The sequence below is a fragment of the Daucus carota genome, chromosome 1, assembly GCF_001625215.2.
Source record: "Daucus carota subsp. sativus chromosome 1, DH1 v3.0, whole genome shotgun sequence".
NCBI classification, from domain to species: Eukaryota; Viridiplantae; Streptophyta; class Magnoliopsida; order Apiales; family Apiaceae; genus Daucus; species Daucus carota.
The window spans coordinates 4333374-4346715 of record NC_030381.2 but is presented as its reverse complement, the minus strand read 5'-3'; the positions used below and the strand labels follow the sequence as shown (position 1 = coordinate 4346715).

General features: G+C 34.8%; 2 protein-coding genes across 2 annotated transcripts; both read left to right on the top strand.

Moving 5' to 3' along the window:
- The first annotated feature begins 79 nt into the window (after positions 1–79).
- On the top strand, positions 80–2781 carry LOC135149954 (uncharacterized). Its single transcript, XM_064086243.1, has 2 exons — positions 80–120; positions 2310–2781. Exons 1-2 carry the CDS (start codon positions 80–82, stop codon positions 2779–2781), a joined length of 513 nt encoding a protein of 170 aa, XP_063942313.1.
- Positions 2782–8408: 5627 nt separating this feature from the next.
- On the top strand, positions 8409–8783 carry LOC108216493 (uncharacterized). Its single transcript, XM_017389267.1, has one exon. The coding sequence runs from the start codon at positions 8409–8411 to the stop codon at positions 8781–8783; it is 375 nt and encodes a 124-aa protein (XP_017244756.1).
- Positions 8784–13342: the final 4559 nt, after the last annotated feature.

The following is a 13342-nucleotide window of genomic DNA, read 5'->3' as shown; positions in this document are numbered from 1 at the left end:
AAGAAAATTATGTCTCTAAAACAATTAAGGTCCTTGGCTAAGTGTATAAGAGAATTATAATTTTGAGGTTTCATAGAATATGGAGGTGGTGTTAATAGGGGTGGCAATTTCGGGCAACGGGTAGTGTTAGTGTCAGCAATGGGGTCGATTTCGGTCAAGCTAAAATTACTTAAAATTAAATAAAACTGAAAATTGAAGTTATTAGAAACGAAATTCTAATTTCGGGTCATTTCGGGTCCATTTCGTGTCAATCGGGTGATTTTCGGGTCACTTTCGGATTTTGTCTCAGTAAATCGGGTTGCGGGTTCGGGTCGTGTCTGATATTGCCACCCCTATGTGTTAATATTTACATGGACGGAATTCAAATTGTTCGTAAATGATAATAGCATTCAGTTTTTCGTAATTATTTATTTGGTTATATTTTGATTTGTTTGTACATGAAAATTATATTCAATTGTTTGTATATACTATTTCCGGAAAGAAATATATGTGATTTTGATTATTTTTTTTCAGGCACGGTAATAATCTTTAATTGTGTCGCGTCATTACATAAAGTCCATATTATTCGGAGAAAAAAGGTAATACGTCAGGTACTACATTTATATATTTTAGATCATTTTGTATATGTTGTGTTGAAAAATAAGTTAAACGTCACTATGCTTATACTATTACATCTATTTTAGATCGTTCACGACAGTCAACTATATTTGTATTTATCTTACTTTTTAATTGTGATGTCTTTATAACACGTCAGATAAAAGTTCCAATTGATGTATAATCATAAATAGTTGAAACTCTCGATCGCCGAAAAAGACACAATTTGCTACGTGTTGAAACCCTAAATTGCTGAAAGAAGCCCTAATTGCTAATTGTATAACTCTAAATCTGTGAAACCTCGATTATTTTCTGAAGATTCGTACACTCGTAGATTGTTATTTTCCTTCCCCGTTGTCACTGTGTATTCGCCGTTGAGAGAGAGTGAAGAACGAGAGTATTAACTGCTGAGAAAGAGTGAAGAATGGGAGAGAGTGAAAAGTGCTCAAAGAATTTTGTTGTTTTTAGTTTGTGTTCGAAAATTCATTGCCCATCCACGACGCTAAAATATTTGATATTCAATCCGCTAATTTTTGCGACACTTTATTTAAAGACCGACGGTGATACCGAATCACGTGTTATCAATACTATGATGATATTCATGTATATAGTGAAATCATTTGATATCAATGGTAACACAGACGTGTGATCTCCGATCATTTTTTTTGCATTTAAACCAACACTTTTGCTTTTAACACTAGAAAATATATTGTCTAAATCCATATATATAGTGAACGGAGACGGAGAAAGATCTAATATTAAAATTTTCAAGACTTTCTTTATTTGAAATTCCATTAGATGATCAGTATTAAAATACTAGAAATCCATCCTTCTAATTTTACAAGAAGTGAAGGACTTGAATATAGGATTGTATTAACTTAAATTTTTAAATAAATAAATAAATAAAATATTTAAAATATGTATGATGTAGTATTGTAAAAAGCGAAAATCACAAACAATCGATTAGCGTTTTGTCGGAAAATCGATGACTAATCACAATGATTATTCGATTTATTAATCGGGATTTATTTAATAATATTTATAATATATATAATTATTTTAATTTTTTAAATTCTTTTCCCCAAATTTTTACAATTTTAATATGTTGACAGATTTTTGACCGATTAATATAATTTTTGACCGAGTTTTATATCCACCGATTTTTAACCCAAAAAATCAGTTGTGCTAGCACACGATCAAGATATTTTAAAAAACTTTTAATCAAGCTTTAGGCAAAAAATAAGTTAACAAATCAGCATATCATATTGTAGATCACATATAAAGAAGCATGAAGAGTATGAGACCAGGACGATGGCTAGCTAGCACAGAGAAAAGAAAACATAAGAATTGTATACGATGAGCAGATAGTACAAGAGAAAGAACTCATAATGGGATAGAGATGCACACTACACAAACAGACGTAATGCCACTTACTTTTTCTAAATATAAACCACAAACTGATAAGCATTGCCAGTGCATTCGGGCTCCTAGAAATTTCCCAAGCGTCCGTTAATTACAAACAGCCAAGTGCCTAGAGCAGCTCGGAGATCGATGTATATGATCTCATACATTTTCCTTATTTGTACTGAGTTTGTTTATTCTCAAGGCTCCGGGTGGGAGAAAGAGAATATAAATACAATAGCGTTTGTTCATTTGTATTCAATTCAGTTCTCGGTTTCAGTTTGTGCATTCAATAATTTTTTCACTTAAATTAGTCATGATGGAGAGGAGGAGACCGCGGTTGTCAAGGTCACAGGAGCTGAATCAGCGGAGAATGATGATGATGTGGTGAACAGACCGCTTGAAGTGGTGAAGTGCCAGTGCTGCGAGTTAATAGAGGAGTGTACCATTGCGTATATTGCTCGTGTTAGGGAGAGGAACGAAGGCTGGTGGATCTGCGGGCTGTGTGTCGAGGCGGTGAAGGAGGAGATGAAGAGATCTGGCTGGAGAATCAGCAAGGAGGAGGCTCTGGAGCGGCACGCGAGCTTCTGTGAGGAGTCCAGGTCACCGCCAGAGAAGCCGACGGAAGAGCTCATCTCAGCACTGAAGCAGCTGGTGATCAGGAGCTTGGTGTCACCAACCAGTGTGAGGTCTAAACCAAGCACTCCGCAGGGCAGAGACGGGTCGGATCTCACCCGAGCTAAGTTCGTGAGGTCGCAGAGCTGTTTCCCCAGCATGGATGCTTGAAACAGCGGACCTCGAACCAAACATACTCAGTGTATCTCCTGGAAGAAAAATACTCCAAAGAAGGCCGATGCTTCAATCACAATAAATTAACTGTCTTTGTAAAATAAATAAATTAGATTAGGAAATTAAAAAAATGAATTTGAGGAAGTGAAGGTGCTTAGCTAATGCAATAGTTTGGCACTGGATCTTTACTAATTCAGTGTCTAAGTTTGTTTGTCGAACGAATTGAATAAATCTTTCTGCTCCCTTTGTTGATCAAGAACCATTCGTATGCCGAGTTTATCAATAGTCTCATATTATCTATATATTAGTCTTGCATCTATAAATGTAGAAGCCGGGCTTCTCATTTCCCTCACATGCACCATATATTAAAAAAGCTAGAATTATTCTGTTATATTTTGATTTGTTCGGTTTCTTATTTCCCCAACATGCACTATATCAATAATTAAAGCTAGAATTATTTTATTATATTTTGATTTGTTCGGCTTCTCACTCCCCCGACATGCAGTATATCGAAAAAGCTTGAGTTATTTCGTTATATTTTGATTCTTTTGTACAGGGTAATTACATCCGATTTTTCCGTGCTTGTTATTTCTTGAATAAATGAACACGTCATTTTGTATCTTTTACCCCCTCCGTTTCAAGATGTGAGGCCTCTTTGCAAAATTCACACATGTGATTAGAGATGCACAAAAGATTTCAGATTATACAATTATAACAAGAAAAGAAAGGAAACAAGAATTATATATGATAATATAAGAGGATGGAGAGATAGAGATGCACATTACACACACATACGTACATACTGCCCCCTACTTTCTAAACATAGTGCAGTATACTGATAAACATGAGTTTGTTTGAAACCGTAGGAGTGATCAATACACATATATTCCATACAGTTTTGGATTTTATCTTAATTTCAGGTCATTATAATGTTTGAGATATATGCTTGCAGTGTATTGCTTTGTTTTTTGGATGTTATTTAGCAATCACGGAGAATATTGTGGATGAGTAAGCACAAGCGGCATCGACAGGAAAACCGAGGGGGAGTTCAAGTGGCTGCTTCTGGTGCAATGTCGTATAACCAAGAAACCAAACTGAAGAAACTCAGGCATCTGGTTCATGAAGAAAAATGCTCCAGCTGAAGGCCAATGCCCAGCAATATTAGTAAGGAATAAATAAATAAATAAGTTTAGGAGAATAAAAAAGAAACTGAATAAGAAGAAGTGGAGGAGAACTTTGGACATTCTCGGGGATGCATTGACTTGTTATAAAAAAGAGAGTGTTCACCGGTATTATGTTATTCTGAAGAAACTTAAACAAAGCGTTGGCTTACAGCATAAATTATCGAGGAATAAAATATAATGATAGTTTAGTCTTTATACCTGCCAATACCTACTTAATTATAAAGACTAAACTAACCTTATATTTTATTCCTCCATATAAACATATTGATAAATTATTGAGGAATAAAATATATTGATAGTTTAGTCTTAGTAACTGCCAATACCTACTCAGTTACAAAGACTAAACTAACATTATATTTTATTCCTCAATATAAACATATTGAAATCGGATAAGAATATTACTCCATAATTGTGGATATAATGTCGTGATCATAAATATGTTATTTTTAGGCAACAATGAAGATTTTTGGTTATGTTCAAAGGTCCTTTGGTTATGTTGGCAGGTTTGCTGTTTCTTTGTTGCTTGAAATTATAGAGCAAGGCTTAGAGAACAACTACAGTAGTTGTTCACTTAAATACGTTTTTCTCCTCTCAGTGTTAAAATTCTTATTTAACTCATGCTCAACTCTAGTGGTGTATATGTAATAATAACAAATGAAATATGGCGAATTGCTGCTAAGCTAGACTATTATGTGATACTGCCTTGACTTATGATCTTACAGCATCCACAAGGCAATTTAGACTCTCACTGTTAGAAATTTGAACACTAGAATAATATACTCCTATTATTTATGCTAAACTACTCTTGTATTAATTATTATTTATTATTAATTATTATGTATGAATTTCGTACATTAATTTATCTTATTTGTATATTGCTTTTATATTTGATATTTATCGATTTTGTAACCGAAATCGAGCCGATTATAACCGAACCGGGATTTTTAAACCGAAACCGAATCCAAAACTGAACCGGCGGTTGCGGTTTTCGATTTTAAAAACCGAACATATATGATTCCGGTTCCGATTTTGTCCAAAAACCGAGCCGAACCGGCCCATACTCTCCCCTACAACTACTACGGTAGACTCGGCTGTATTTTGGGAAGATGCAGAACTTTCAAGAAAAATTACTCAGTTTCCTGATTGGTTAAGATATATACTATTTCAAAACTCGAGTATAAACCTTAATATAAATGTTATTTAGGAATGGCTCGAAGAAACGGAACTGAAGATACTCATATTGCCAGAGAAGGCTCCGACTGGCCACTGTGCCACCCCTCTGCACCTCCTCCTGCCTCTCCCAGCCACCCCACTCTACACCCCTTTCTCTCCACTCTGCTCCCTCTCTCACACTCATTTGAAAAATTTATCAATATTTTTCCGATGTCTAGCTGATTATGTTTATAAGCATAGTTGAAAATAGATGAGAAAACATTTCTACTTTATTAAACAAAAAAAAATAATTTTTTCATATAACTTGTGTTGAACACGCTTATACGGAATCAATATCATGGATCACCATGCATGGTTATAGTTATATTAAAAATATATATATTGATAAGTAGATTATTGTCCGATAAACCATTGTCCCAACAAATTATGTTGCACTTAATTTATCTTCTAATTGTTCAACAAGTAGAATATTGTCCAACAAACCATGTTGCACTCAATTTATATGTTAAACCTTTGTCATTAAATTATTCAAATATTCAAAAAAATGAATCATAAATAATTTTTTAAAACAATATTAATTGTTTTTCAATTACTTCTAAGAAAATAATTAATTGATAAAGATTTAAAAGAATTATAATTAAAACTTAATAAATTATTATCATAATCTTATTATATATGTATATTAGTACAAACTACTAACTAGAAACTAAAATATGTTCATGGGCATGAGTATGAACCTTGAGTTGGGTCACGATAGGGTTTAGATGGGCCTGATGGGTGGGGATGGGCCTAGTGAAATGGGATGGGATCAAGGATTGACGGTTTAACTTGTCTAGAGCCCGTTTAAGTCTCTCGAAGTCTCAGCGAGGCTCTAGAAGGTTCGTGCGATACCGGGAGTGAACCGACGGATGATGATACTAGTTTTTGTTAATTTATATTTAGTGGTTTGTGTTTGAGTAGCATTTAATGCATACTTTTTTCACAATTATTTCAAGTACAATATATTGAATATCTACGTTTCGTTCTATCTGTACTTTTAAGTTTAATATGACTTCGTAAATCTCCACTAACATATTTAGAGTATAACTTAATTTTATCATACGATCTCATATATACACATATTTATGTATGAATTTCTCACCTTTCTTGCTTCTTGTGTTATCCGTCGTTATATTTTTATTCCTTCAACTACCTCATCCATAAGTTCTCAAATCTCCATCGCCGATCTAAATCTGATTGATTTCATTTTATATACATCACAGAACCACACGTAGTTCTCGTTTTATCCGTCTATTTATCCATAATCGTAGAGCAACATCGTTCTTTAATTCTCAAATCACCAATCTAGATGTAATCAATCATTTTATATATATATCACACAAACAATTGTATTACTTTAATCTTGTTTCAACATAGAGTGAGCGTACGTTTGTATAATCTCAGATCTGATCTCAGATCTAATCCCAAATGTCTTGCTTCTTTTATATCTTAATCCGATTGAATGAAGGTTAGATCTAATTCAACTCAAATTAATGTTCTTCACGGAAAATGTAAGATTAACTATTTATATTTTTTTTTAAGTGTTTATCTTTCAAAAGTCATCTTTCATATTTTTATGCTGATTTATATGAAATGTTTGCAGGAATAATGAAGAAAATGCTCCATGAATATCAAGACGGATGGCCGAACCCGGGCTTGAGAGGTAATTTTTTTTTTCTATAGATATTTTAAATTAAATCCATGTATAATAATGGTATATATTAAATTCATTGACATTTTTCACAAGAAATATAATTAAATATGATATATATATAATGAATAATTCATCTTGTAGTTTTTTCTTAGCTAGAAAAAAAAAGTAAAACAACACATTTATGCGTTTATGTGGAAAAAATATATCTAACATTTTTTTAAAATAAATTTCTACTTTCCTGTTGGTTAATTTGACTTTTTTGCTGCATATAATTTTGCTCACATAGGGAGACCCATGGTAATTAAACAGTAATTGAATTGCTCATGCTGATCTATTACTGATATGAGCACTGATAAGATTAGGCCTTCACTTTTTAGCAAACATGCTCCTTTTATTTGCTCACTGAAACTTAAGTTTTAGCCTTTTCTTGTTGCCTGCTAATTACTCGGTCCATGTCTCTCATTTTTTTACAATTTTTTTCATAATTTGATACACATTTTTAAGTGCATATAAAATATACTAGTTACCAGCAAAAATTTGCAAGTAGAATTGAACAATGGAATGCATGTGGATAGTCAAGAGGGTTTTAGCCTTTTCTTATTGCCTACTCCTAATTAGTAACTTCATCACTACAGGGGAAGTGCAAGTGCAACACACTCAGCTGATCAGGTCATGTTGAATAACTGCGAGGGGTCTTCAGTAAAGAGTGGTAGAGAAGAAAGCGGAGGAGGTTCGAGCTGATTGAAGATTCAGTTGTGCAGCATCCTCTCATTCGGTGCCCTCAAGTTCCTCAGAGGTTGTTTACTTGCTTTGATCCTCAGGTTTCCACCCAGGGGCCTGTGTGTTGCCACTAGCACCACTTGGGTGTGAACCAGGTGACGGTGCAAACATGCTAATCACATCCCTTGGCTCAATAGAATTCTGACCGGAGAAGTGCATGGCTCATCTTTTCTTCTTTGGGCAAGGTGTAAGAAGGTCACCATGGTTCTAAAGAACAGAAGATCCCAGTTGATGTTTCTTAATTGGATCTTGCGAGTATGTGCCCAACAACTACATTTTATTTAGATGAAATTTTTTTATTAGTAGAGATTTTTGTGCACATAAAATCAGCATATAGAATACAGTAGATCACATATAACGAAGCACGAAGAGTATGAGACCAGGACGATGGCTAGCACAGAGAAAAGAAAACATAAGAATTGTATACGATGAGAGCAGATAGTACAAGAGAAAGAACTCATAATGGGATAGAGATGCACACTACACAAACAGACGTAATGCCCCTTACTTTTCTAAATATAAACCACAAACTGATAAGCATTGCCAGTGCACTCGGGCTCCTAGAAATTTCCCAAGCGTCAGTTAATTACAAACAGCCAAGAGCCTAGAGCAGCTCGGAGATCGATGTATATGATCTCATACATTTTCCTTATTTGTACTGAGTTTGTCTATTCTCAAGGCTCCGGGTGGGAGAAAGAGAATATAAATACAATAGCGTTTGTTCATTTGTATTTAATTCAGTTCTCGGTTTTAGTTTGTGCATTCAAGAATTTTTTTCACTTAAATTAGTCATGATGGAGACGGAGGAGACCGCGGTTGTCAAGGTGACAGGAGCTGAATCAGCGGAGAATGATGATGATGATGTGGTGAACAGACCGCTTGAAGTGGTGAAGTGCCAGTGCTGCGAGTTAATAGAGGAGTGTACCATTGCGTATATTGCTCGTGTTAGGGAGAGGAATGAAGGCTGGTGGATCTGCGGGCTGTGTGGCGAGGCGGTGAAGGAGGAGATCAAGAGATCTGGCTGGAGGATCAGCAAGGAGGAGGCTCTGGAGCGGCACGCGAGCTTCTGTGAGGAGTCCAGGTCACCGCCAGAGAAGCCGACGGAAGAGCTCATCTCAGCGCTGAAGCAGCTGTTGATGAAGAGCTGTTTCCCCAGCATGGATGCATGAAACAGCGGATCTCAAACCAAACATACTCGGTGTATCTCTGGGAAGAAAGATACTCCAAAGAAGGCTGATGCTTCAATGACAATAAATGAACTTTTATTGTAAAATAAATAAATTAGATTAGGAAAAATAAATAAATTGAATTTGAGGAAGTGAAAGTGCTTAGCTAATGCAATAGTTGGGCCCTGGATCTTTACTAATTCAGTATCTAAGTTTATTTGTCTCGAATAATTAGCAATGAACGAATTTGAATAAATCTTTCTGCTCTCCTTGTTCAAGAACCATTTCTATACTGAGTTTATCAATAGTCTCATATTAGTCTTGCATATATGAATGAGAAGCCCGGCATCTCATTTCCCCGACATGCACTGTATCGATAAAGCTATAGTTATTTTGTTATATTTTGATTTGTTCGGCTTCTTATTTCCCCAACATGCAGTATATCGATAAAGCTACATTTATTTTGTTATATTTTAATTTGTTTGTACATGATAATTACATCCGATATTTTGGTGCTTGTTATTCCAGAATAAATGAACATATCACTTTGTATCTTTAATTTACTCCCTCCGTTTCAAAATGTTAGGCGTCTCTGCAAAATTTGCACATGAAATACTCGTATCATCAGATAATTATAAGAAAAGATCAAAGAAAACAAAGAATTATATATGGTGAATAGATAACTACATAATATAAGAGGATGAAGAGATAGAGATGCACATTACACACATACACGTACATACTGCCCCCTACTTTCTAAACATAGTGCAATATACTGATAAACATGAGTTTTTTAGAACCTAAGGGGTGATAATACACATATATCGCGGAGGAGTAAGCACAAGCGGCATTCACAGGAAAATTAACAGAGGGGGAGTTCGACTTCGAGTGGCTGCTTCTGGTGCAATATCGTATAACGAAGAAACCAAACTGAAGAAACTCAGGCATCTGGTTCATGAAGAAAAATGCTCCAGCTAAAGGCCGATGCCCAGCAATATTAGTAAGAAATAAATAAATAAATAAGTTTAGGAGAATAAAAAGAAACTGAAAAAGAAGAAGTGGAGGATGAATGCCGTTCATTTTAAATATGATCTAATGTCCGTCAACATAGTTGTTTCTGTATAACTTTTCTCTATTATTACTTTGGACATTCTTGGCTCTGCACTGACTTGTTATAAAAAGGAGAATGTCCCTTGTAAAAATATGTTATTCTGAAGAAACTTAAACAAAGCGTTGCAGCATAAATAAATTGAACTCGCGTAGAATATAACTCCATAATTGTGGATATAGTTGATCATCAATGTTAGGATCCAAGCGCTTACCACTACACCAAAACCAGCTAATTCTTGGAGATAGCTCAACTATAACCTTCATAGTGTAGCAGTCAGCGCCACGTTTCGAGTTACGGATATGCTGGACACCACAACAATAAATATGTTATTTATAGGCAACAATGAAGATTTTTGGTTTTGTTCTAAGGTCCTTTGGTAATTGTTGTTGCAGGTTTGCTGTTTCTTTATTGCTTGAAATTATAGAGCAAGGTTTAAAGAACAACTACTACTGTAGCTTGAGATCAATGGAATAATGTGGTTGGCTGTATTTTGGGAAAAATGCAGAACTTTCAAAAAAATTACACAGTTCCCTGACTGGTTGAGCCATTACGCCACCCCTCTGCACCTTCTCCTGCCTCTCCCAGCCACCCCACGCCCTACACGGCTACGCCCCCTTCTCTCCACTCTGCTCCCTCTCTCCTTCTCATCATCTCTTTTTTAAGTGAAAAATTTACCAATATTTTTCAATGTCTTATTCATTATGTTTATAAGCATGTTGAAAATAGATGAGGAAACATCACTACTTTCTTATAAACAAAACAAATAATTTTTTCATATAACTTGTGCTGAACACGCTTATGAGGAATCAATATCATGTGTCACCATGGTTATCGTTATATTAAAAAAATTATATGTAAATATCATATTAATAATACAAAATAATTTTTGCATCGTTGTGTGTTCAAAAATAATTTTAATATATAATATATAAACACGATACTAGAAATAAGGCAAAATTATACACCTGAACGCATTTTACGTAAATATCATATTAATTCTACACAATAAAGCGAATTCTGCTCGAGAAACCTAATTTATACTACAAACAAGGTAAATGTTGTTGCAAAACCCAAAATTTTGAATAGACTCTTTGAAATCAATTGTTAAAATCTCTCATGATTTCAAATACTAAATACAAAATTCAACTGGAGAATACAAAACTATAAAATAAGACAAGTTCTCCTGCGAAATCTTAATTAACGTACCTAAGAGATGCCCGCAAGGGTTGGTTCAGCTGGTTAAAAGAGGGGACTTGTATCCTCTTGGTCACAGGTTCGACTCCCGAAGGGAGCAGAATGTGTGGCTATGCCTCTTGGATCAAAGCCTGCCGCGCTTAAGTGCGGTTTACCTTGTTCACGTAGTTTGTAGGCTATTACGTGAGCTCGTGGGTTTACCTCGTGCGCACCCGAATGGTAGCGGCTGCGGGTTCCACGTTAAAAAAAACCCCTGGGGTTCTATCAGTAACAATGCATATATATATATATATATATAGTTTTATTTTAGTACAAACTACTAAATAGTTTGTGGGCCCGAAGATAAACTCCAAGCTGGGTCTTTATAAGACCTAGGTGGGGCCTAGTGGGAGAGGATGGGGCCTAGTGGAACGGGGGATCAAGGATTGGCTCTTTAACTTGTCTGGAGCCTTTTTCATTTGGGCCTCTTCGGAGTCTCACTGAGGTTTTAGTGGGCTCGAGGTAGATTGGGGGCAAGCTGAGTGAACCGGGTGGGTATAACATCTTGAATTTATGTATAAAATTCTCACAGTTCTTGCTTCTCGTGTTATCCGTCTTTATATTTATATTCTTTGAACTACCTCATTCTTAAATTCTCAAATCGTCGTCGTCATCGCCGATATAAAAATCAAGATCTGATTGATTTCACTTTATATACATCACTAAACCGTCTTTATATTTATATTCTTTAAACTACCTCATCCCTGAATTCTCAAATACCGATCGTCATCGTCATTGCCGATCTAGATCTTGATCTGGATCTAGATCTGATATACATCACAGAACCACACATCCCCATCGTCATCGTCATCGCCGATCTAGATCTAATATACATCACAAAACCACACGTAGTTCTCGTTTTATCCATCTTTTTATCCATAATCGTTGAGCAACATCATTCATTAATTCTCAAATCACCAGTATATATGTGATTGATCATTTTATATATATCATACAAACAATTGCATCACTTTAATCTTGTTCCAACACTGATTGAGTGTAAGTTTGTATATTCTCAGATCTAATTTCACTTCCAGGTGTCTTGCTCCTCTTATATCGTGATCCGATTGAATGAAGTTTAGACCTAGTTCAACTCAAAAGTTCTTCGTGAAAAATGTAATATTAAATATATGTATTTTTCTTTGAGTGTTTACATGTCAAAAGTCATTTATCATATTTTTTATGCTGATTTATATGAAATATTTGCAGTAAATAATGAAGAAAATGCTCCATAAAAATCAAGATGGATGGCCGGACCCTGACTTAAGAGGTAAGATTAATTCAGCTGTGTAATTGCTTTCATGAATTAATGTTTCACCTCACCAAGTTCAAGAACCATTCTTATGCTTATTTCATCAATAGTCTTGTCAGACTTGTTAAAACTCCCATGAACTATATTCTTTCTCGTCTGTCTTTGTCCGCTACTCCCTCCTTGCCTCTGAGTAACATATACTCCTGCCCGGTATCGAGGAACAGAACGCGCAGGCATTTTAATATTTGTGTAAAATATAATTTTGTAATTATTTTAAAAATATTTTTATCTACATAAAATTTTAATATCTAAACTTTTATTCCGGAAAAAATCTTAAAAATTAGTTATCAAATTATATTTTATAAGAGTATTGAAATACTTGTTGAATAGTGAAAAAAATGCATAAAATTAAGTGAGACATATGGATTACTTGATAAATCAACTTCTTAATATCTGTCTGAAACAAGGTTCTTGGCTAAGTGTTAAAATGGTGAAGAAAATTATGTCTCTAAAACAATTAAGGTCCTTGGCTAAGTGTATAAGAGAATTATAATTTTGAGGTTTCATAGAATATGGAGGTGGTGTTAATAGGGGTGGCAATTTCGGGCAACAGGTAGTGTTAGTGTCAGCAATGGGGTCGATTTCGGTCAAGCTAAAATTACTTAAAATTAAATAAAACTGAAAATTGAAGTTATTAGAAACGAAATTCTAATTTCGGGTCATTTCGGGTCCATTTCGTGTCAATCGGGTGATTTTCGGGTCACTTTCGGATTTTGTCTCAGTAAATCGGGTTGCGGGTTCGGGTCGTGTCTGATATTGCCACCCCTATGTGTTAATATTTACATGGACGGAATTCAAATTGTTCGTAAATGATAATAGCATTCAGTTTTTCGTAATTATTTATTTGGTTATATTTTGATTTGTTTGTACATGAAAATTATATTCAATTGTTTGTATATACTATTT